Below are 26,372 nucleotides of genomic sequence, written 5' to 3'. Positions count from 1 at the left end.
GCAGCAGTGAAAAGGGCTGTACAGCAGTGAGGGGGAGGCAGCCACACCAACCACCAGGTCCCACTTTTTTCCCACCCCCAACAGCAGTTTCTGATCAGCTGCCACCACCACCTCTGTACCCAGGCTGCTGCTGAATTCAGACTGCAGCTCCATATCCTCCTCACGGTAGAAGGGCGGCACAGAGGGAGTACTGGTAGTAGCCCTGCTGAAGCTGCTTCCTGCCCACACCAGCTCCCCACCCGCCCACAGCCACATCTCACATAGGGAGGTTTAATGAGCTGTTGCTGTGGGGATGCTGATCCAACCTGCAACAGCTCCCCAAAACTCCCTATGTGACCTGAAGGCCCAAATAATTGCCTACCACTGCCCTAGACTGACAGCTGGGGGCAGCTGCAGGAGAGGGGAAATGTGGGGGAATGGGAGGAGAAGTGGGAAAAGGGGACGTGAAAAGGGAGAAGGAGTGCAGGCAAGGAGGAAGGTAGGAGCCCCCACCACCCTGCACTGTTTGGATCAACCCATGCTCCTCAGATCAGCCCCTGCGATCCTACAAGCAGTGGTCCAACGATCCAAGCGGCATGGGCAGCGAAGAGGAGGCAGTGATCGTGGTGGTGCAGGGTAGCACAAGCCAACCTTGGCAACAAGGGAGTGATCCCAGTGGCATAGAGTGACATCAGCCAATCTGGACAGTAAGGGAACAATCCAAGCAGCAAGCGGCCCCCGCCCCTCCTGTCTATACTGCCACTAGAAAGCTAGTGACTGGGACAGGAACAGAGCAGACTGGTTAAATGAGTAAATCAAGATATGTGTGAACAAGTGCTTCTATGTGTGTACAAAATGTTTTGGTGGTGGGACTGGAATGTGCCAAAGATATGTGTATAAAGTTGCAAGTGCAATTTTAAATACCATGTTTGAACATTTTACCTTGACTGAATTGCTCACAGGAAAACTTCTCTGTTGAATCACTAGAGCAAGACTGATTCTGAAACCTGGACCTGAGTTTTTCCTATCTTCAGGCATTTAATAATAGGCTTGAAGCCACTCTATCTTTAGTAATACAGAAAAGAACGTGGTGGGGAGGCTAGACATTTGGGGCATTTATACATATGTTCTGGGAAAGGCGGGGGGGCACTCTAATTAAACCAGTTCTCCAAGAGATGCTCTAATTAGAGCACCTGGAGTATCTTGTGTATCAGCTTTCCTGAGCTTCAAAATGGTGGCGGGGGTAATTTATCTAAAGCTCATTGAACGAGAACCCCCACCTACATTTTGAAGTACAAGGACACTGATACATGAAACAGTAATTAACATGCTCCAGCAGACTCAATTAATCAAGTTTGATCATGTATAGGCATCCTGTGCTAGAGCAACATATTTAAATTATGCCAACTGGCTTCAAAAATATTAAAATAGCACAACAACAGGAAAAGGAGCCACAAACAGCAGCCATTTCTTTTTAAAGGGGACTCCCAAGTGGCTGTTTTGTAAAGCAAAACAAAAAAATAACTTTTTTAGTATTTAGAAGATGCTGGTCTAACCAGGAAATCTGTCCTATAGTAGGTGTGTTTAGAAGCTGAACAATTATTGCTTCAGAAAGGAAAATACAGGGGCTTGATTTTCATGCCATTAAAGTTGGGTAAGTTGTTTGGCTTTGTTTTTTTTTTAATGGGTAGCGTAAGAGTGATGCTGTCGCTGTGATAGTCCAGCTGTGAAACTATGTGAGAGGCAAGGAGATTTCTCCTTTTACTAGAGGCCTTAATCTTCAAGGTGCTGAGCATTTCTATTGGAAAGGATTGGAATCACTTACCACTTCAGAGGATGAGACGGCAATGCTGAGTTTGAGTGTGAATTTTGTGACACTTGAGGTGAATTAGTAGGAAGACAACTGTCAAGCCAAGCAGACATAACTAAAGAATAATTTCAGGGTCTGTCAAAGCCATTTTATTTCTGTATTGGTTTAATTGAAACCTGTCCAAACTACTTATATCCTTACATTCAGAAACTGGCCAAACTAGACTAAGATTTATTTTGGGTAAGAGAGAGAAAACAAGATACTCTGAACTTGTGCCTTAATTCAGAAGATAATTATCTTTGTCCTAGGCCCCTTTTTTGGTACACTTGGTGCTCCTGTCTTGCCCCTAGCAAAATAATTTGATCTAATTGATTCAGTCCACTAGTTCAAATGCCCCCTTTTTCTTTGGTTTACACAGGTACTTTGTCAGCATGTAATATCAGGAAATGTGTATACTTTGCATAGAGTAGGCTGCTATATCAAAGTACTGTTTTTTTTTTTATAGATATCTAAAAACACTCTGGAGATAAATGAATCCTGGGCTTGCATGTGCGTCTCAGCTCTCTGTGGTTCCATTTCAAAATTACTTGATCCCAGGCCTCAAATATGACCCAAAAGTAATTAGACAATATGACTGCTGACAGATGTGGGGAAAAAAACCTAGCACTTTACCGGAAGAGGCAGCATGTTAGTTTGACCTGGCTCCACAGCATCTGTATAGATCATGCAGTTCAGCAGGGATTTTGTCACTTTTATCTAATAGCTGATTCAATCAGCTATTAGCTAAAAGCACCAAAACAGCCCCACTGAAGCGACCAATCTATATAGACATTGGGTGAGTCAGGTCCAACTAACATGATGCTACATCTGGGCATGCACTGGGCTTGACATGAGGACACACTGAGCCTAAAGTGTTGTGTTGTGTTGTTTTGTGTTGTTTTGTTTTGTTGGGGGGGTTACATCTGTAAACCACCCTTGTCTAGAAATAGATATTGCCAAATGAAGTGGATGTTTTGTCATGGCACAGCTGATCCGCTTCACTGGGTGAAACATATCATCCCTTGATGTAATCTCCCTGCTTTCCCTACTTATGGGGAAGTACCCTGAGATTTCCTAGGATGCCCCTGTAACTGGGGGAAAGTGGGCAAGTGCTCTGTGGGTTTGAGTGCCCCTCAAGTCTCCAGAGTACCTACCCAGCGTGGCAAGTCTGCTGCAATAAAGTCTCAGTCTATTATTAGCTTTTGTTGCACCACTGATTTTCCTTTCATGTGGCACAACAGGTGTGATGTCTGTTTGCTCAGTATTTGTGCTACCATATATGGTACAAATAAGTAGGGATGAGACATCAGACAGTGTATGTTTCCACCTTACATAACACTACCCAAAAAAATCTGTCTGTCTTTGAGTGCCTCTATTCTTCAACCAGATGTGTTTACAGCTTTGGTAGACCCACTAAAGCACGTTTTCATCAAGCTAGTGCAAGAGAGACAACACAGGTTTCAGCACAGTCTTTACAAGCGTGTGTAGGACCATGAATAGGCATCTGAGTGACTAGACTCAACTGAAATCCATGAAGTAACACCTCAGATTTGCAGCACAGATATATCCTTTCAGTGGTAACCTTTCCAGATATGACAGCTAGTCTAGCTTTCCTCAGTAATAGAAAATTAAATGAAAGCACAGGATTGCCTTTTCCTTCAAGCACTGAAGGAAGGTTTTAGCACACTTTTTTCTTTTTGGAAAGTAGAATTTAGACATCACAGTCCGAACAATACCCATGGGAGGAAGGTGGTGAAGCACTGGAATGATTTACCCAGAGAGGTGGTGGAATTTCATCCTTGAGGCCCAGTTCACGAAGCCCTGGCTGCAGTGATCTAGTCGGCGATAGTTCTGCTTTGAGCAGGGGGGTTGCTGGACTAGATGACCTCCTGAGGTCCCTTCCCACCCTAATTTTCTATGATTCCATATGGCACAGTTGCTGCAACATCAGTGGACTGGACCTTGATGAGCCCGAGGGAGGCTTCTTCCAGTCCTAGGTTGCTGAGACATGGCTTTGGTTTTTCTGCCTCAAAATGTTGTGCTGTGCCTTGCAGAATATAGTCATCCCCAGAGGGAATTGCATTATTGTTATCCCATATTTTCAGAAGGAATAATTCAGAATTGGTTTAGCCAGAAAAAACTGTGGTAGGAAAATGGAACAGAAAATAGTTTAAATGTTTGGAATTTGGGATCCCTACACACACAGATGCAAAACAGCAAAGACTCCTAGAGCAGATAAATGGTAACTAAACTGCTTAAATATACAATACATTTCCCTTCACAATGCAAAGTACCATTAACTGTATTGTTAGATAGCAACATAAAGAGTTTTATAGTTGAATTCCAGAGCATTTTAATGGGTCACAAGCTAGATGCTTGTGCTTTTATTTTTAAATAAACTTCTTTTTTTGAAAAAAACAAGTGATTATGGCCAGAAACAGGCTTTGAAGTTCATGATCCATTAAGATGAAAGGAGTTTATTTTGTCTTTGTGCAGAGGAGGGAGAAGAGCATTGTACTGACTAAAGGGAGAATGAGTTAAGAGTGAAAATTTCTTGACAAACTAAAATGCTAGAAACTTTTCATTTTTAAAACATGCATTTTCTTTTTCATGGCAACAGAAAATTGACAGCCTATAAATCACCTGAGCTCAAAACTCAGTCCAGGTTTGCAAAGCTTTTGTCCAGCTTGGATCAACTTTGAGTAACCAGGGGTGTGTGCAGACAAAATGGAGGCCCTAAACTGAAGTGGTGGGTTTTTAAAATCACCTTCAATTTAGGGCCCTTTAAACCCCCATGTCATATACACACCATGCTGACTTATCTGCCTCTCCATCAGCAGGGAGGGGAGGGCAAGCTGCTGGTGGGTGGAGCGGTCCCTGGGCTGTGGTGGGGGTTGTGCTTCCCTCCCTGGCAGCCCCCCCCCCAAGGTGGCACCCACCCACAGGCGCCTGGCTTAGGCAGTCCCAGCAGGCACCACAGCCATGGAAGGAAGCACCAGGCCCCACGCAGATCAAGCAGGCTCCAGGGGGACGCAAAAAAAAGATCAGGCTTGCCACTTGCCTTGGGCGGAGCCTGCCTTCTCAGGCTGCTGAGAGGCTGCTTGCAGGGCTTCGCTCCATGGCTGTAGGGCAGCAAACTAAAACTCTTTGGAGGAGTTTGAGTTTGCTACACCTCAAGTCATTTAAGGCACGTTACGCCACCTAATTTGCTACAGCGGCTGCAATTAATGTGCAATACACTGCCAATAAGTGCAAACACCGATGCCATTAAAGCAGTACAAAAGCATTTAGCCCACTTTAAAGTGTTGCGCATACATGCCCCTTGTTCTTAGCCAGGCAAAGCGTATTTATTTTCCAACATAATGTTATGGGTCAAATCCTAGTTAAGGATACAATCCAGGAGAATAACAGCAAGTCTTATTAGACATTGGTCAAACAAATTAATTCTCTGTGGTTGAGAAATAACTGCATAGTCAAGACCTAACTGGAGTCTGTTTCGCAAGTGTGAGAAAGTATACTTTTTTTAATCCAGCTGTGGCAGAAATATCATGATGTGTTTATTTAGCTCAGTTCTCAGAGCACAATGACGCAATCCAAAGAACGCCAGCAGCAGTCACAGAAATCAGAGGCTGCACAGTCTGAATACAGAATCAGAAATCAAAACCACCTGCCTTCTAATACTGGATCTTGTAATTAGAGTTAGGCTGGGTTTTCTTGGTTTGTTTTTTGGTTTTGTGGGATTTTCTGGCATATAGTTAGTATTTAAGTTGAAATTAATAATGAGTTTCACCTAAATGTGCAGAAAAGTTTCTAAAAATATAGCTAGATTCACAACAGAGATGCTGATCCCATTGCCTAGTAGCTCTGGCATTGACCTAGGATATGAGAGTTGAGTTCAAATCTTTCCTTTGTATGAGAGGACTTGAAACCACTCAGCTTCCTTTCTAGGGGAATGTCTTAACCAGTATGCTATAAAGGGCATTCTGGGGTGGGTAACTTGTAGAGTGCCTACAGGCATTTAGGCAACCTGTTGGGGTATGCTATCATGAGTTAAAGTGCCACTGAACCTGACAGATGTTCACCCGAGGGCTTGAACCAGCCTGCACTGGCACTAGCCAGTAGATGCGGGTACTCCAGCAGCCTTCCAGGAGCCTGCCATATCAGCCCTCTCCCCAGCCCCTCTGGCAGCTGTGTGCTGCACCTGTCAATAGCCTTGGGCAGGAGGTGGGGGAAGCAAGTGCCCCCCACCTCATGCGTCAAGCCTAGCTCCCCTCAATCCCTAAGAGGCAGGGAGGACCTCCTTCCCCCCACCTGAGCCTCTTGACAGTTGCAGCAAGCAGCTGCCAGATGGGCTTTGCTGTGGCAAGAGCTGGGGGCAGAGGAGGTAGGGAACAGAGCCCCCTTGCCCCATTGGCCCAGGCCAGCTTTCCCTTGGCTGTGACAGCCCTGGTGGTGGGGTGGGGTGTTGCTGAGCTAGGGCTCCCCAGTGCATGGGATACAGGCAGAATCACCCCCACTTAAGCCTTGAAGGGACCCTGGACAGAAATTCCCTAAGGTGCTCTGCTTTAGAGCACATTCAGCTAATAGCTGATTTGAGGGTAAATTTTTCACTTGATCAGCCATTTTAAAAGCAGTCTGAGCCATGAACATGTGTTATGTCATGCCTGTGGAGCACTTTCAGGAGCCAGATTGCACAAAAAATGTAACTTGTGTAAGCGCCCTTAGTCTCTCCAATTAAAGTTGCCCCTCTTTGAACCAGACACAAAGAATGAGTCTGCCCTGGTAATCAAGGTAACCGGGGAGGCAGGATACCCAAGTGCCAGCCCTTGCTTCAGTGAATATTTAGGTATTTATGCGAAGTGGAATGAGGTCAACAAAAGAAGCTATGGACTTGTCTCCACAGAGACACAGCAAAATAAATCCAGTTATCTGAAGTGTACATGTAAAGAGGATTAATTAAACTGCATTAAACCCCTATGTAGACACTCTCCTACAGAATTAAAGTAACTGTAAATTTATTTATTTCAATTCACTTCCAAAGTAAATCAAGCCAAACTGAGTTAGAATATTTTCATTTTGAATGAGAGTGTTCATACAAGGATTTGATAAGAATGTTTGTATTTATACAGACCCTGAGAACACCGCCCAGCACAGAGTACTCTGGTTTAGTGTTTGAGGCACTTTTGTAGTAAGTAAAAGATATGGACTGAAGTTCCCTCAGGCAGAACAGAAAACTGAACCCATGTCTCCCAGAACTTGGGTGAGTGCCCTAGTCACAGGACAGACATGGGCAGGAAGTTCACTAGCATCCTCATTCACTTCCATTATTTGTTTAGGTAAAACATGTTGAGACATGAAAAAGTGTCTGGGTTTTGGTGTGATGTAATTACAAATTATTTCTTGTGGGGGGGTTTTCAGTAGACAAACTGTGCCATTTTGTCCTACTGACAATCGCTCAGTGTCTTTCCACCAGAGTCTTTCCACTGAGCGATTGTCAGTAGGACCAAATGAATAACCAATGGCACAGTTTGTCTACTGAAACAAAAACACAAGAAACAATTTGTAATTATATCACACCAAAAACTGGAGACTTTTTCATGTCTCAACATTTTTTTTACTCAACCTCCTCAGACCAGACATGCATGCTATTTAAAAGTATCTGATAAATATTTGTACATCTGTTGAGTGCCTGACATCACTTTCCAATCCACAATGTTTCATCAGTGACTAATGCATTAATGTATCTGTAGAACATTGAAGTTTTGCGGTATTGTCAAGTATTACTTAATATTAAGATGATTTAGAATTATTAAATAAAGGCCTTCAGTAACAAAAGACACGTCATCTTTCCATATGCAAAATAGCGATTAAACTGTTACATTTGGGAAAAAATAGTGAGCCAGATCTATGAAGTACTAGAGAACTCTAGTCTTAATCTTTTTATTTCTTCAGCTGCAAAACGTGTACATACAGCATGCTGCAGGAACAGGAATTAAATTGTATAATTACTCTCTTTGGGCATGTAATGTTTTACAAATGAACCTTAACAGGGTTTTTTGGTTTTCCAACAGGAATGTCCTAGTGGGGTTGTTAATGAAGAGACATTCAAACAGATCTATGCACAGTTTTTTCCACACGGAGGTGAGTTGAATATGTTGCATCTGTCAGACTTATTGAAGCATATCTTAAAATTCACTCTTGCCAGCTGCTTGCAAAACTACTTCAGATAGTGCCTGCTATATGCACAAATTGATTTTTCAGTTTTACAGGATTATTGAGGAAAAAAACTATTAAAAGGGAGAAAATATATATACCCCTCCTTCCCAAATAGTCATTGCATAGGAATATAAATTGATCTGGATTAAAGTTCACCAGCAATGATCAATTCCCTTTCTTTAAATGAAGTATGGGTAAACATTGTACTGGAAAAGAGGGGCCTCCCTGCTATATTGCTGACTTTCTGGGTTGGCTTGAACACCTCTCACGTTCTTTGTGCCTCTACTTCCCCTCCCACTTTTGTTTCTTTTTTTCCTGTGCAAAATTTGAACTCTTTTTGACCATGGACTGTCTCATACAGTACTGTAATTGATGGTGAAGCAACTGAAGCAAAACTGTCCTGTTATGCCTCTGGTCTCTAACTATTGTTTGTATACTGTGTAGCATGCTGGCTCCCAATCCTGGTTTGAGCCTACGCGGTGGTGTAATACAAATAATATTAGAGACCGGTGTTACAGCCTTCCCAAAGTCCATAGTGCAGTGAAGTTTGACCAATCTAGCTGGAGTAACCATGTTCCTGTTTTTCAGAAAACTATATAAGACAGCTTTACTATATATCATAGATATGACAAGAATATGTATTACCTTTTTAACAACAAATGTAATGTAATGCTCCTTAGCCTTTTCAGGAATCTCAGGATTCTGCTCCTGCATTCTAGCTTGGTATGTTTTGATGCAAATAGTCTTTCAAGTTTGAAAGTCGAATTTGAAATTCCATACCTTATACAGAATGTGTATATAAGCGTGTGCATTTGAGGTTTCAATGTGAAGACACAAAATTAGGTCTATATATGTATTATGTAGGTTAAGATATATGGGTATAATATCTATATATTCATTAGGTTTTCAGAGTTACAAAATACTTGAATTTAGTAGTGATATATCATTGCATAGTTACATGGTAGGTGGATGATAGTCACTGAAGAGCTCATCCATGTATTCAGTTACATTACAAGTTTATCATAATGATGTCTTGTAGATGGCTCTTTGAAACATGTTGATGGCCTTCTGTCCTATTCAGTGATCCATTCCCTTGACAGTGGTTCTCTGTCAGAGATACCTGGGCTAACAATGATATCTTTGTAATAAACCATGATTTAGCAGTGGGATTAAACTTGTGTTTTGATATTGTACCTATTTTTTTCTCACTTGCTTTCCAAAATGTTTGTAAAATCCCACAATCCCATAAAGCATGCTATTTTAGATTTCTCATATTTTTCTCAATTTATGACTCTCTTTACACATGAAATTATACATACTGGATGTAATAAAATGTCCATGAATTACAATTTTTCATTTATGCAATTTTATTATCCCAGGCCATTCAATGCATATTACTAAAAGCTTTTATCCTTTACAAGTCATCCGCTCTGCTGTTCTACCATCTATCAAGTCTTACTGGAGGTTTAGTATTTCTTGATATATTTTATATGACACAGAAACAAAACCTTTTTGCTTCAGATGGTATAACAAGGCCTTTTTCCAAGGGTGTGTTACTTTTATTTTCTTCCTATAACAGTGGCTTATTTCTGCAGTCTTAACTTGAAGATGCAGTAATCCAATTATTTCTTGGACTCCAGACTGTTTTACCCATGCAAGTAATATGGAGTGCCCTTTAGCAGTGTAACATATTTTTCATAGTTGCATAATGTTCAAGCCAAGAAGGAACCAGAGAGTCCTGTAATCTGACCTCCTGTATATCACAAGGCATTAAGGTTTGCCTAAATGCTCATATATTAAGGCAAAGATCTTAGTGTAGCAGGTTCAGGGTTCTCACTTCATACAAATAGTCCATAAACACAGTACACAAAGGGCAACGCACAGTCCCAGAGTCTCTTCCCAGAACCTGAGAAGGTACCTGTGGCTTTGTGCTGCTTCTTCAGCACCACAGTGCAGTCTTCCTTCTCTCTCATGTAAGTTCCCTCTCCTGGTCTCAGGGTTGCTGCTTGGGGTGGGTGAGGAATACAGACAGACAGTTTAAGGAGGCCAGCAGTGGCACTTTAAACAGATTCTAGCACTTGAAAGCATACAGGAGCATGTAAAGTACAGTGCAGCAGTTAAGATGAACTGCCAGCAGTTAAAGTGAGTGCCAGCATGGAGGCTTGAGCCCTCTTAGCAGACCAAGATTGTGCTCTGTCCTATGTTGGGAGCTAAGGTGCATGAAGAGGAGAGCAGAGAGTTATGCTGTATGTAGGTCTATACAAAGTTTTGGTAGCCGATTCGATTCGAAGGACATTTGGCCAGATTCAGTGGTCAAATCTCCGAATCAAATCAGGAGACCCATTAATTTCTCTGAATCAAATCAGAAGCCTTCAAAACAATTCAAAGAGATTCAGCCATAGTTTGTATAGGCAGGCATTAGGCAGTGCCGGCAGGAGCATCGAGGGAGCAGCCGGACCAGCTTGAGCCAGCAGCCCTAGGAGAAGCCATGGCTCGTTCAACTACTCCTCCAGCTGCCCCACTGCCTGGGCGAGGCAGGCAGTGCTGGCAGCCCTGGGAGAGCCCACAGAGGCTGGGGGGGAGATCTGGGAGCTGGGGGAGCAATTGGGAGTTGCAGAATCAAACCGGGAGCTGAGGGGAATGATTGGGGGCTGGGGAAATGAACAGGGGCTTCCCCCAGCTCCCAGTTCGATTCCCCAGCTCCCAATCATTCCCCAGAACCCAATCATTCCCCCCAGCCCTTGGGGCTTCTCCCAGGGCTGCCAGCTCAAGCCATGGCTTGTCTGGCTGCTCCCCCAGTTGCCCCCACGGCCTGCTGGTGTGGGGCAGGCAGTGCTCGCAGCCCTGGGACAAGGCGTGGGGCTGGGAGGAATGACGGGGAACTTTGGGGAATGATTGGGAGCTGAGAGATGCAACTAGGGAATCGAACCGGGATCTGGGGAGGGAATGATCAGGAGCTGAGGGAATGAACAGGGGCTTCCCCCCAGCTCCCGGTTCAATCCCCAGCTCCCTGATCATTCCCTCCACCCTCTGCGGCTTCTCCCAGGGCTGCCAACACTGCCTGCCTTGCCCTGGTGGCAAGGGTAGCTGAGGGAGCAGCCAGACAAGCTGTACCTTGGGGTTGGGGGGAATGATTGGGGAGCTGAGGGCAATGATATGGGGCTTGGGGAACAAACAGGGTCTTCCCCCCAGCTCCCGGTTCAATTCCCAGTTCCAGGTTTAGTTCCCAGTTCAGTCTCCCAGTTCCCCAATCATTCCCCTCAGCTTCTCCCAGGACTGCCAGCACTGCCTGCCTCACCCCAGTTGGGGGCAGCAGGGGGAGCAGCTGGACGAGCTGTGGCTTCTTCTGGGGCTACCAGCTCAAGCCAGGGCTTGTCCAGCCACTCCCCCAGCTGCTCCCGCCAGCACTGCTTGGCTGTATAGTCTATGGCTGAATAAGATTCAGTGCCAAATATCTGCAGATTTGGATTCAGCTGAATTGAATGGGGACAATGATTCGAATCACCGAATCGAATCACTGTCCTGCCGAATCCAAAGCAAATACTTTCTGCTTTGCACAGACCTGTTATGCTGACCCTCAAAGTCCTAGTTGCAGTACAAGGCAAACTGCTTAAGGCACATCTAGTCTCTGGCAAGAAGGCCAAGGAGGCAAAATGTCTGCAGTGGGAGTTGAAAGCCAAGAATATGAGCAATCTGAAACCAAAGTAGCTGCCTTGAGGTGCCAGTTGATGGTAGGAAGCAAAAAAAGTAAGAACAAGGAGTCAAGATACCTGTTGACTGTAGATGCAGAGAAAAAGATGCAGATGGAACAGATAATTGTGGCAAAGTTGGAAAAGAGGCATGAGCGGGAATAAAGGCTGTGACACTCTAGGAGGAAGTGACCATGATTTGCCTCTGAGGTGACAGAGAAGCCCAACCTAAAGAGACAGCTGTCCACCTTGAAGGAAGAACAGCTCAAGGCCTTCCAGGAGATGGGGGGTGAAGCAGGGCCAAGGAGGCTACACAAGCAGCTGTACTATGATCCTGGGCCAGCATGGCTCATTCCTCACGTGCACCTGTTGCCAGCAACAAGCCATGCTGGGGCTCCGCAGACCTTGATACAGCTGCATTTATTACATGCCTTCAGGGATGGCCTGAAACCACATCTTAATTACCCTGTTAAGCCCATGAAGCCATTAATCCACGGTTAATAATGCATGGATTAATGGTTTCTTTGGGCTTAATCAGGGTAATTAAGCCACAGTTTCAGACCATATGGCAATCTGTGGGGAGAGGCAGGACTGCTGGGGCCCCCTTGGTCATTCAGAGGAATTGTGGGGAGCCACCATGCCCAGCCCACGAAAATGGCAGCTGGCCCTGGGATCTGCCCAAAATTGGCTGGGCACCTCCTTGAGTTCAGTAGACCCCCAGAAATAACCCTGAACCCACTACAGTTATCTTAAAGTGTTTTAGTCCTCAGGGTGCTATAGTGGGTGTAGGCAGGGATCAGAAGAGACCAAGCTGATTCTCGTGCACAAGTCCTCTACAAAAGCAGTGATATGATTAGGTTATTTTAATCCCAATATATTCCACATTTGCAGAAGCAATGAATGAATGAATCCCCTCCAAAGCAGAATGCATGCAAATGAAGGGTCTTAATGTGATACATTTCTTTGATTTTTTTTCACGTATTGTTACATTTTTCTGGATTGTAGGTTGCCCTTTCCCTAGTCCCAGAATCCATTCTTACTTTCATAAAGATGTCTAAAACTGCCTTTAGTACTTTAAATTTTAAAGAGGATTTAAAAATATTTCACCTCTACCAGATGAGTCTATGATACAAATACACTTGGTGCTTCTTTAATACTCTCATATAGGTATAGAAGAAAATTAGATCATATCCATCTCACTCTTCCTTATACCTGGAGCTCTGGTTCTACTGCAGTCCTTCAGGACTTCTTAGTAAAATCTGCTCAGTTTTTTAGACTTAATTACTTTTTAAAAAACCCCCAAGTGACTGATGTTGAAGGACTCAGTAAATAGGACAAGGTTGGAGTCTGGATGTTCTTACACTTGACTGTACTGTTTTTTCAGTGCTCTCCATTAATAGTTTTGTTTGAATGTTTTGGCAAACAGCCAAACAAAGCCTTTACAAAGAACCTAGGGGTAGGTTGAATATATGAAGTTTATGAGCTCGGGATATCAGCCCAAGGATATCCATGTTTTCATAAGTCCCCTCAAACCAAATACCAAAGCTAAGATACTGCCACCAAACAGCAAGCCTTCTAAAGTTTTGCAATCCTAAAATCCTCTACTGAATTGGAAAGATGGATAAAGGAAACATATGGGAAGACATCATTTTTCTGTTGCTTTCATGTCTTAATTTCTTTGTGTATTTTATTTTCAATTTGCTCCAGAGCCATTGATTCTTCTTTGCTTATTTTCTAAACCTACAGCTCAATCCACTACTCTAGATCACTGCTGTCTTTATACATTTTTTTTTTATTTCAAGGCCTTTCTAAGTACTTATTTAGTCTTCTTCATTCATTTATACCAGGCCATGGAAAGAATTTCTGAAGTTGCAGAGACTTTTTTCCCCTCAAAGCAAAATCAAACTATGAAAATTTCTTATAAGCATTAGAATATGCATGTGGTAATAATAAGCATGAAGATAATCTGTATCTTCTTTGCATTTTTCAGATGCTAGTATGTATGCCCATTATCTCTTTAATGCATTTGATACTGCACAGAATGGATCAGTGAAGTTTGAGGTAATTAACTTACATCATCTTTTGTTCATCTCTCTCTTAATCTGCCTTCATTCTAGAGTCTAGTCTCTTGGTACTTGCTGGGCTAAATGTTCATCTAAAATTAAAAGCAATCAAGTATTTAATCTTATTCATTTTCAATAGATTATTGGGTTCATCTTGCCAACAGAGTTGCATTTAAATCCTACCTGAATAGAGATCGCTTCTTAGATCAGTAGTTGAAGCATGAGCACTTAGTCCTGGAGATCCAGATTTGATCCCACTAATGATGATCTACTCAGAGTCCTCTAGATCTTCAAGCATGAGGTCTATTGCCTGAGCTAAAAAACAAAACAAAGCAAAGCAAAACAAAAAACCCAGCTCTGTTCAGCCCAGGCTATAGCAGGCTTATCAACTGGTTGGTGGCCCAGCCATCACTGGTGGACAGCAGAGCACCATCCTGATCTATTATGAAAGGACTGTGTTTGTATTATGACATTGCTTGTCCCACCTGAGATAACACACACCTTTGGATTGCAGAGGTTGGAACATGACAAATGTGAATGGGTGCTGACTACGTTTTGTTACCTGACAGTACCCAATAGGCCTCAGTTCTGCATAGCAGGGTACAGACCAAGCCTTCCAAGACTGGTCAAAAATCGGATAATATCCCCCCTACTCTTCCATTTAAATCATGATAGCAACAAACACGTTCATCTCCCTGACCTGGTCAGGTTTCCTGGTTAATTCCCAGGTTCCCACAGACTATCTCAGGTTTAAGCCATGAGTCTGTAAAATGGTCAAAATTTAAAAAACAAGTAAACAAATACATTTCGTTGACTAGTGAACCTGTTATATGGGTAATGAATGCATGGAAACAGTAGCTGCTCATATAGGGTAAAGGTTAAAGGGTAAAGGTTCTGTGTAATCTGTGCTGGATTAATTGCCAGTGTTAAGCCTGTTCGAAGATTAATTATAGGCAGCCCCTTTCTTCTTCTTGCCCTGAGCCCTATACAAGGACACTTGGGCTGACTGAAGAATAATCATCAGTCAATAGCAAAATCCAGTACAGAGGCTTCACAAATGCCCTGTCCTCTAGTTGGAGAAACAGATATGCAGCACCTGCTTAGTCCTGATTTCCCCTGCAGCCTGTGCTTGCATACAATCTAAATCACCAACATGGGTGGACTGTGGACCTTGGTTTAAATAAATTAGGATTTCTCTCGTATTCAGAATTCCTACATTACAACTATTGTAGCATGTCATTTAGGTGCTGCTCACGGCTAAGTTTTATCTGCCAAGTTCACCCAGAGTTGACAGTCATGAAAGTCAAACATTTGGAAGAAAAAGGGTCTAAATATTTTTGTTCTAATTAACAATATCCTTCATGTGGAAAAGAAAAGAATAGTATTATTAAGAAAAAGGTTTGGAAAAGATTCTTTATTAAAATTCGCTAATTTCTTTTGCCATGAACCAGGATTTTGTGACGGCGCTATCAATTTTGTTGCGAGGAACAGTTCATGAAAAGCTAAGGTGGACATTTAATCTGTATGACATAAATAAAGATGGATATATAAACAAGGAGGTAAGGCTCTTTATGGAAGGAACAGCTGTTTCTTTTCTGAAAGAACTGAGTGGCTGATATTACAAAGCATAATTCATTTTTCATGCAGTTAATTAAATTCAAATCAGCACTGTGCTCGACTGTTTATTGGTATGTAAGGCAAAGTGCACAATGATTTTGTTTTGCATAATTGTAGAGCTTGTATTTTTTCCTGAGGTATGTTGCCCTTGAAGAAACCATGTTACTAGAAACAAATCCTACCTCCGTAAAAGAAACTATGGATACATGAAGATAATTGTAGGGGCAGTATAATTAATATGGGAATGATTATGCTAATGCATGTGTTGAGTATCTAAGCATGCCTAGAGTGACCAAGATGTTTTCAGAAACCTTTGATGTTTTGAATGAGTCTGTGTTTGCCCACTGTCCTTTTTATTAAATGACAGCGCTTCCTCTTCTGACAGCCTTGACTTGTTTGGTGATTGATTAGCTATGCAGTAAAATATTTTCTTGGAAATGTGAGTTTAATAGCCATGCTGAATTCTTCCCTCCAGCCCATGCATGCAGTTTATGGTGACAGCCATATATGTACAAAATTGAGGCTAGGATGTTTTAATAGTTTTCCAACACTGTCACTGTTAGCATGAAAGCTCCTGTGACAGGGGCTCCAAACATGTGTTATAATGATTGACAAGGGTTAGAAACAGGAATCCTTCCAACTGTCCATTTTGCTTCTTTCTGAGTGTTTAGTTGATTTAGGATCATTTATAGTTCACTTACTGACCAGCCCTTCCCCCTTTTCAGTTACTTTCCCCACTGCCCACCCCAGCTTTCTAGTTCAGCAAGACTATGCTGTTTCATCCTGATCGTTTCTTCTAAGCAGCTAGAACTTTCCCTGCAATCACATCTTTCCTACAGAAGGTTTGTACTTCATAGACAACAAAATAAGCCCCAAATAACCTTCCTCAGACCAAAAGAACTTCCTCTGCATACATTATTGTCAGACGTGGCACACACAGGTTGTAATATAAAGAAAAAATGTAAGAGGCATCTGAGAAAAAAGCAAAACCAAGCACCCATTTTGGGCTTCATGACTAGCCATTTCTTCAGCTCCCTGGAGCAAACAGTTGCTTCCCCCAAGGTTTTCCCATTTCTGACTACCAAGATGCAGTTTATATACTGGCCTAGTTTAACTCTGCACTTGCATTTGTATCTCTAGTTACTTGTGCTCTCCTTATATCCAGGTATAAATACACTGGACTGCAAAATGCATATTTCACACTTAAGCCTCACATGTCAATGCATCTCCACAGGCCCGTACAGCACCGTTGTTACTATGCCGTCATTTAGTACTTTCCTTTCGTACTGCACCATGCACACTGTGCATGGTTATTTTTAGCCTCTGTGTCACCATAGCGACATGCTATAGTGAGGGATGCAATGTAGCTGTGGCATCACGGTTTTTGCCTGCAGATGCTACATCGATCTAGTGCGTTGCTACAGCAATGTAGTGTCACATGTCGACGCACTCTTACTTTCGGTTATACGCTGAAGAAAGAACTCTGTGCACCTTGCTCTGTTTTGGCTGTGATCAACTGTAAGATCTTCTTGACACTATAAAAATCTATAAAGAATGTAAGACTGTGTGTGTCTGGAGTGCTACAATATGCTTGTTACTAAGAAGTGGTATCAATACTAATAATAGAGACACCTTTGTGAAAGACAGGGTAAGTTTATCCTAAGGCTGACTTGTATCAGTCTACTTGACTAGGTAATCCTTCCTAGCGACTGGAAAAAGATCTGCTTCCCTTGGGGAAGAGAATCAACCATGGAAATTGTGGGAAATCATCCTTTATCATTGAAAGAGTACTGAGAACTAAGAACACATTCATTTTAGCTTCAACAGTTCCACCGACTGGGTCAGTTGGCTGTGGGTACCAATGATGGATCCGCTACAATCTTGCACAGCAGTAACTAAAGGCAAAGAAATGAAGTAATGGCAACGACTGCACAGGAGCTTTTGTAGATGATTGACAACAGATGACAGAGTAAGATTCACTAGATTTTGCAGCATACTGTATAGACAATAACATTTGAGCATAAAAAAACTGCAATATATGGTATCTGGAAGTGGTACTAGAAATGCGAAGTGACACACAGCAATATGGCTTTCTTTTACATTAGGAAAAGAATGTAGAACTGGACCTAATTCAGGAAAAGAAAACGTTGTACTTGCATTTATTAGTTTCTGTTTTATTTGTTCTTGTTACCACTCCAGGAAATGATGGATATAGTAAAGGCAATTTATGATATGATGGGGAAGTACACATATCCAGTGCTCAAAGAAGATGCTCCAAGACAGCATGTAGAAGTTTTCTTCCAGGTACTTAGCTGATTTCTAACATTTCTTTTGATGCTTAGCTACTGGCAAAGCCTGAACAATGGAGCTCATTCCAAACTCTGGCTGGAGGACAAGCTCTGCCTGTTTGCAAGATACTGTTAGGCAAGCAGCACTGAACAGTATTGTGATACTTTTTTGAAGAAACATCAGTTTTAGAAAAAATAAATATAGTTTTGTGTTTTTTATTTTGCAGAAAATGGATAAAAACAAAGATGGCGTTGTAACTTTAGATGAGTTCATTGAATCGTGTCAGGAGGTAAGAGTAACCTTCTCATTGCCAAGAAAGCAGAGAAGATGAGCTTGTGCCACAATGGTCATATTCACTTTAGAAGGCAGTCCTTTCTAAGTTTTAAGGGGCTCAAGGTCCTAACTTCCATTCTATTGCATGTAAAAACCAGCTGCCAGATTCAGTCCTGATGTAACAGAGACTGCTATGCCTCCTGTTAGAGAGACACAGCAATAGTACAATAGTAGATTAACCTGAGAAAACAGTAAGAAACATACTGCAGTACTAGCAGATTCCTGGCAGTGGTATAAAACCCAGTCTTGTGTGGGAGACAGGGCAAGACTGCTGCTAGGCTACTCTGAAGGCCAGTAAGCAAAGCTTGTTAGAGAGTGCCTGCAGACAGCCCAGGGAATCGCTGGAAGCAGGCAGGGCTGGAAGAGGGCAGGGATCTGGAGGCTTATAAAGCAAGACCAGAGCCTGAGCAGTCAGTCTGGCTCTGCAGGGAAAGGGGTTCTGCGGTAAGATGCCTGCTGATGAGAGACATCAGTAAGGAGAGGCTGCTGGCAGGGGATTAGACTCAGTATGAAGGGGGATTCGAGAAGAGAGTCAGTGTGCTTAGAGAATTAAGTTATAGCCAGCGTGCTGATGTTTTGGTCTGGGTTTTAACTGTATGACTGGGTTTGGGACTGCAGGGAAGGTCAGGAGGTGCAGTAATGCCAGCAAGGCACTTAAGGCTTGAGTCTACTGCAGGGGCAAGGCAGGCAGTAGTGCAGTACCTTAGGAGGGGCAGAGACAAGGTCCAGGGGCCCCCTGCCTTTGAGGGGCAGAGATTGGGCTAGTGAGAGCCCATTGCCCCAAAAGGGGTAGAGACAAAGCTAAAGAAAGTCCAGCCCAGGAGAGGCAGAGATTGACAGAGGACTGAAAAGTCAGAGAAGTCTGTATGCAAGACTGAGGCTGAGGGCCCACCAAATTGTTTGATTGTCACTCCTCAGAGGCATAGGCACAGCTACAGGGGAGGTTGGGGCCATGATTAGACCAAAGGCCTATTGGGAGCAGTGGGGTCCAAGAGGGATCTGTGGGTATGAGGACAGGCTAAAGGCTTTCACTAAGAACCTTGGGCAGCTTCCCTTTCTAAACTTGTTAACAAGACCAAGGTGTGGCAGGAGAGAGCAAAAGAAGGGTACCTTGGAGCACAGTATGAGCTAAGTCACCATCAAGGGGTATAACCGCCACCCCCGAAGCACCGGCCCTGATACATATGGGTTTTGACTTGTGAATTCCCCTAAACACCAGAGAATGCTTAAAACATGAATCTGGGTTTGCACTGATCGCTGAATACAGTTTGTTCATTTTCAATGCTGATGGCCCGGGCTATTATTTTCCCAAGTGAAATATAATGGACAATTCTTTGACGTAGTACATAACTATAAAGGAAGCTCACAAAGCCTTTCACCTACCTCAGTGTTTTTCTGTTTTTAAGTGGTTGACAATGTCTCTCTAATTGCTTTTCTCCATATATCATTAATAGTTACTCACAGTGACTGAGGTGTCCAGAGGCATAAAATCTGTCTAGGTACCCTGTAATTACAACACCAACATATAAAATGGTTGATGTGTGAGGTCAAACATTAAAAGCCAGCACTGCAATCAAAGTAATGATTTTTCCAAAATGAGTGCCTTTTGCAAATTCCATAAATTAAATTGGCTGCAATAATTGTTTATTGTTATTTTTAGCACCTACACAAAACTAAGCATCTGCACGAACAATCAGCCTGACATCTGTTTTTGTGGCTTCCAATTAATTGTGTGACTATTTGGTCAGGGATGTTTCCAGTGGTTAAACAATGCAGTAACAGCCTGCTCATTTCAGACAGTTTAAGATAGTGGTAATTATCACTCATCGGGCATTCTGAGCTCTTAGTTTCAAGCTTTCCCAAGAAATTCATTCCCATGCTCTAATGAGTGAAGCTTTCAGTATCTGAATGATTGCTATGAATCCTGCAAACACTTTTAAGGAGTGGGATGGGCCTTTTTCTTTATTCTAGTTCAGTCAGGACCTTGTTATATGGAGAACTTTCTTTGGTGAGGTCTTCAGGGATGTGAAACTTCATCCTCCATTATTAGATGCCTAATATGAAGTTCTTTCTTGCAGATGTTTTATTCTTAACCTCTTCTGTTTCTTTGCTTTGTGTGTGCATGTTTTTTAATTGGTTTGCCTGCAGGTGTGTGTGCATACGTATTATATCTGTTGCTGGGTGATTTATTTATTTTTGGGTACTTTTAAAGATACCTCATTGATGGTGCTGGCTTGCCTGGAGTGTTTATGTATGTCCTCATTCTAGATGTGTTTGATAACTAATCTGAAAATGTAAGGTTCTTCACTATTCTTTTCTTCATGCAGTGCACCATATTATTTAATTAAACTTAGCATCATTTGCAATAGGTGCCTTATTAGTATTCAGAACATGTTTTTGGGGTGGTTGTTTTTTGTTTTAATTTTTTTTAAAAGAAGTCTTTTTTAACAAAAAAAGAAAGACATGTAATGTGAAGATAGCATGGGCACACCTAGGATTTTGAACAGGGTGGGTGGTGTGCTGCAGCATCCCTTACTACAACAAATTTTCCTCCAATTTAAAAAGAATCTAGACACCTTATAAATATGCTAGTGGCCTCTGGCTATATTTTTCAATTTATAATCAAAACCCTCCCTTGCCTCTCTGAGAATTCCTCTCTCACTGCAGCATCTCTTACCACATGGGTCCTCCTCAACCACCCTTCTTGCTCCCACTCCCCTATACCCATTTTGCCCCATAGACTCCATAATACTCCAACCCTTCTTCACCCCACACCTTCCCCCTAATTAGTTCCAAGCATTTTACAAATCAGGGCAGAGACATGGGCATAAAGAAAGAAATAGGCAGAAATCCAGAGTTCTGTCACTTTATCCAGCTTCAGGTACATCAAGCACACAAAGAAAAAAAATGCTAAATTGTCACTGTGATAATGTAACAGCCTATCAGATCACCTTGGATGTTGCTACAAAGTAAAACTGCAGATGCAGCTAGCCTCATAAGAAACTTTGCTAATCAGGTTTTCTCAATATGTAATTCTCAGCTTTCTTATTTGGATTCAGGGGTCATGTCTACATGTGTATTTAAGCATGCCTACATTGAATGAGCATTAAGTGGGCTTAGGCAGGTGTCTACAAGTACAGGCATTAAAGTGCATTAACACTGTGTATGTGGACTGACTTGGGACTAAAGTGCTAATGCGATTTAACGCATCTACATGTTCGTTAATGCGCTTTAATTATTCATGCCTAAATTGGATACCTACATTTGTAGATATCAAGTTTAAATTGATATTCACCATTTTTAATGTGCATTAAGGGCATGCATGAGTAGACATGCACCCTTAATGCACATTAGCTTAGGCTAAGGCACATTAAAGCATCATGTGTAGACGCACCCAGGGAGTAGGAATCCAAGGGTAGAAGATTAACATTTTTGAGCCCAGAAGCAGCTTCATTTTAGAGGTAAGTTAAGGGAGCTCTGGACCTGGCAGTTTAAGGCTTCTGACATCAAGACTGCTCCTGTGTGGAAATGCAAATGCTGGAATTATTCATGATCTAAAGCATTTAAACACCTACTTAATTTCAAACATGTGGTTCAAGCCAACACACCCAAGTGCTTTGTTAAATTAGAAATGCTTTTTGAAACAGGACAAGAGCTTCTGAAGTAGTGTGGACTCATCCATGAAGAAAGGTGCTATAAAAAAGGAACTGATACATAGTGTAGAAACAGGTGCCAAAGATGAATTGTGGTGCGAAGTGCTTTGTCTGCCACAGAAGGTCTAAAGACTTTGGTTGTTTTATTGTTTTCTTGTTGCTTCCAGGATGACAATATCATGCGGTCCTTACAGCTCTTTGAGAACGTCATGTAACAGCATCTGGAGAATGGTGCAGGAATCAGAGACTTTGTACGTAATGAAAACCTCCTTTCTGGGCAAAAGCTTTTTACAACTCGACCATGTTGAACGCGCAATGGTTTTGTAAGACATCCCCACCAAGCTGTATCTCAGAATGCAACCAACTCCATCTCTCCTTCCCAAGAGACATTGGAGTGGAACTTACTTCATCTTGGAAGCATGCTAATATTTTAATAAAATTTGAGAGAGACCTCCTGCTTGAACTTTAAATGAATAATATACAATATTCTGTTTGCTAGTCACAAATTCTGCTGCTTTAAATAGAGAAAGCTTGATTACATATGATAATACAATGTCAATACCTTGCTCCACCATCTATTGCAAGTGGAAGCTCACTCCATACTGTTATAGGCCAAAATGGTGTTCAAATAACTTCCTTATTGGTTTTAACAGAAAACTAATCTATCATAACAGATTTGTGAGGCTATGAAAACTAACACCAAATGCCCTTTGTTAAATGGAGGGTCCAGTTCATAAAATCAGTTTACTCTAATGTTCCTGATCTTTCCCTCTCATTCACTGGCACTACTACTCCACTGAACTTGGTGGAGTCATTCCTAATGTGGACCAACCACAGGAGATTCAAACCAATAGATTTTAGATAGGATAATGCACTTTTCCATATAAGTCTCTTCTGCATATTGAATCTCACTGAGTAGTATTACATTCCTATAGCGTAAGATAAATTTTGAATAACTGGAACTGAACAACTTTTACCAATTATCCGCTACAGTGTTGCCACCAATGAAGTGGCTTTCTAGTATGTAGTATGTATTTCCCATTGGGACCACTGCCATAAGCCATAGTCCTTTATATACTGTTTGGAATATGCTTCATTAGTCCATTATTTAAACATTTGCACTTTAGATTGGATTTAAAAGCAAAGTATTTTCCTCTGTATGGATTTATTTGACCCCTTGATTTTATTCAGCAGTGCAAAATAAAATCCAGATCATATAACTGTTTCCACAGACAGACCCCAGCAACCACACTGTGTCCTGCTGATTTAAACAGGGGACAGTCTTTTCTAAGCTAGTTACAGGATCAGGGTCTAAGCTGGGGGTAAACCCCAGGTAGGATGAACTAACTACATCCCTTGTGTAACTTCCACTTCTACACTGTAAGTTCCCTGGGACAAGGGCTGGGGCAGTGCCAGATTTGTTTTGTAAGGCTCGCCCCCAACCCCATACATTGTCAGTGCCAAAAGACATCATTGGTTTTATCACCAGCCAAAGATGGATTTTGCCCAATAGATGAGCAGGCCAAAACAATACGATTTGAGAGCCTAGGGGTGTTGTACAGCCTGAGTTGCAGAGAGCATTACATGGGCTGGTACTGCACAGAGCAGTTGTGGCAGGCAGCATGGGCAACTGGTGCCTCCTGACCCTCCAACAACCAGGGGGAGGGGTCCCCCCTGCAGCTGAGTGTGCTGACCTGGAAGCAGCACTCCCTCAAAACTGGTTCTAAGAGGGAACGCTGCCTGGAAGTGCCAGCGGCATGCCTGGAAGGGCCAGGGAAGTGCCAGCGGTACTTCTAGTGCCCCTGCTCCCGCCTGCCCTCCCACCCACAGCCTAAGTGGGGAATGCTACTGGGAGGGGGTGCACCAGTGCTTTCAGGGGGTGCACGTGCACCCCTTTGTACCCCCTACATATCGCCACTGGCAGGCAGCCATCTAAAGGCAGAAAAACCAATAAGGGAAATCAAGAACAACCAACCTCTTCAGTTACTTGAGCCACACACAAAGGAGGGCCACCCAACACAGTCCATGATTGCTCCCCTACAGAAAAAGTGTATTTTTATTATATCACATATTATATAACAATGATATTGACAGTACTGAAACTATATTTTAAATATTATAAGTGGAAGCTTTTTATAATAGACTAAATATATGGAATGAGCCCTATATTTTATAAAATATATCAACCTACAGATAAAGAAATAGATCTAGTTGATATAAGAGTGATCCTCTGCTTGCATCTCAACCAAGAACTTTCCCCTCCTGCATACGCTTACACGTCTGCTTAACTTGTCTCTCCTGAGCAGTTGCATTGCTGTTCAAGTGAGAAAAGTTATATGCCTGCAAGATGGAGGCTTTAGTCTCTCTCTTTTTTTTACTCCCTTACACTGAACACCACCAATGAATTTATTCTTATAAAAGATATAGAATATAGCAAGTCCCAATCATGGTCTGTGACTTTCAGAGTGGTGATATGTTGCAAGTACAGTATAGTCATCCAGTTGTGCTAGTCAGGTTCTAAGAGGCTCTTGGTGAAAGTATACTGTAAATCCAAAGCAAAATCAATCAGGGCATTTATCCTATTGCCTCTTAATTTTCTTGCAATTCCACCTAAAATTACAGAAGCCTTAGCTTGTTTGTTTTTCATACACACCAATCAGCCATGTATTGTCAATCTGATTGACTAATTTCAGCTAAAGGGAAAAAAAGCCAAATGAAATAGGAAAAAGTGGGTTTTGTGACAACCCAGCATGCCTCTTCTGTAATGTGCTGTATCAGCTATGCCTCATGAAATGGTAGGTACAGCCTGCTGACTCCTTGCAATTTAAAGGCGCAGTACACAAAAACAATTCATGAAAGTTTTCTTTTACATACATCACAGTCACTGCAGCCAAATTAATTTCTGGGGTAACTCCACTGACTTCTATAGAGTTACATCAATACTGAATTTGGCTCAATGCCACTTTTGGGTATTTAACTATCAGAAGTGCTTCACCTTCATGTCAGCTGAAGAAAGAACTGTAATGTATTTCTTTGTTTTGATGCGTTTCCAATATCACTGTGCTGTACTAGGTGGAATATGTTATTCCTGTCCTGGTCTTTGTAAGTGCTGTCTGCTGAGTATGGCCTCTATTCAGCAAGATGTGTAAGCAGTCAGCTAGTCCCCTTTACTCCATTGGGTTCACTTGTGGACTAAGAGCTTTGATCAATTTGAGCCAGTTAGTGGCACTGCTGCTTTTCCTTCTATTTGAGGGTCCCAAAAGCTCCTTGTTCTATAACTCTTAGCAATGCCTGTGGTTTCTGCACATGTGGGGTAACTACAAAATACAAAGACCTGATTCTGCTCCCATGGAAATCAAATTGTATAATTCTTAGTAGCACAAGTGGATGTGGGCGAGCAAGGCACCAGCCCTAAACACTGACTTAAAGAGGGCTCAAGACTGGCAGTTGCCACCACTACTGCTGCTCAAAGAGCAAAAATTGCTTATTACACCTCTGATATTTCCTTTTTATTTTGACCATGCCGGAATGGGGCCCATGAGAGTACGATAATGTTTTACCTTGGGTTACTACCTCTCAGTTCTAATTAATATTATTGATGGTTGAGATAGGATGATTTGCAGAGTGACATAACTGACAGCTATATTTTCATGTATGCTTTACAGGGTAATTGATGCCATTGCCCCTTTATTAAATCACTCTAGTTGTAAATTCGAACTGTGACAGAATAGCCTTCTCTAGGAAACCACGCTTTAGTGTTTGTATGTGATCCCATGCTTTATTTAGCAAAGACCTATCCATAAGCTGGTATGCGCTGATGCACAGTAGGCCACTTTGTGAGCTGTGTATACAGCATGTATACTCTGACTAATGGATGAAAGATATCCAGTAACTGTAAGAGAATTGTATTCTGCATGGAAATGTCTTTGGTTTTGTTCTTTATGTTCTCAGTGAATGTTAGTTTGTAAACTTGCAAACCCTTCCATGGTTCATAAATGAGGCTTGCAATATTTATGGCAAATACTACTACAGCTTATTAAATAAAACATACTGTGCCAGTCTGATCTCATCCCATCATAAATCATACTGCCAGAATGTGGAAAGTGATTACCATGTTGACTTCTAAGTCACGATTAGAATATCCATCAGTGCTATCAGTTGTACAGATTTTCTCAAAGATGTAAATGTCTTATCAATTTGTCTGACTTGTTTGTTTAGTTATAAATGTTAAACCACATAATCATGCCAGCAATTCTTCAGAACATTTATAACATGCATTTTTGGCAAAGATCTGTTAAAAATAGGATTGCTATTACTGAGGATGCAAAAAAAATGTAATGTGTCTGTCCATGTTGATGTTAGTTTTCCTGTTACTTTGAAAGCACTACAGTATTGTGAGTAAACATGAATAATGCCAGATGTGATCCCCTTGGTATCATAACAGAAACAGAATAATGATACCACTGAATTGTGACATATGTCAGCATGTGAATTATGACCTGGGGGAAGCAGTATGACAATATTTCTTCATTGTGGAAGGATCTTAAGGAAATATGGGCAAAAAACATAAATCATGATAAGTAAAGCCATTTTACTAGAGCAGCAATGCATAGTTTCACTGTTACAATGCTATTATCTAATGGCAATTTTTATGATATTTTGTTGAATGGTTTTAAAGATTTTT

General features: G+C 42.0%; 1 protein-coding gene across 4 annotated transcripts in view; it reads left to right on the top strand.

Annotated features, from left to right (window-relative positions):
• The window catches only part of KCNIP1 (potassium voltage-gated channel interacting protein 1), a 646,400-nt gene extending 620,379 nt beyond the window's left edge, over window positions 1-26,021 (top strand). For all 4 annotated transcript variants that reach the window (XM_019534847.1, XM_019534846.1, XM_019534848.1 and 1 more), the window contains 6 exons: window positions 7,900-7,969; window positions 13,724-13,794; window positions 15,248-15,355; window positions 17,613-17,717; window positions 17,929-17,991; window positions 21,856-26,021. In XM_019534847.1, coding sequence (XP_019390392.1) covers window positions 7,900-7,969; window positions 13,724-13,794; window positions 15,248-15,355; window positions 17,613-17,717; window positions 17,929-17,991; window positions 21,856-21,903 — 465 coding nt within the window. In that variant the 3' untranslated portion in view covers window positions 21,904-26,021. The remainder of the gene's footprint in view (window positions 1-7,899; window positions 7,970-13,723; window positions 13,795-15,247; window positions 15,356-17,612; window positions 17,718-17,928; window positions 17,992-21,855) is intronic.
• Window positions 26,022-26,372: the final 351 nt, after the last annotated feature.

Source organism: Crocodylus porosus, unplaced genomic scaffold (assembly GCF_001723895.1).
Source record: "Crocodylus porosus isolate Cpor-Errol unplaced genomic scaffold, CroPor_comp1, whole genome shotgun sequence".
Lineage (NCBI taxonomy): Eukaryota > Metazoa > Chordata > Crocodylia > Crocodylidae > Crocodylus > Crocodylus porosus.
This window is presented reverse-complemented; position numbering and strand designations above follow the sequence as displayed.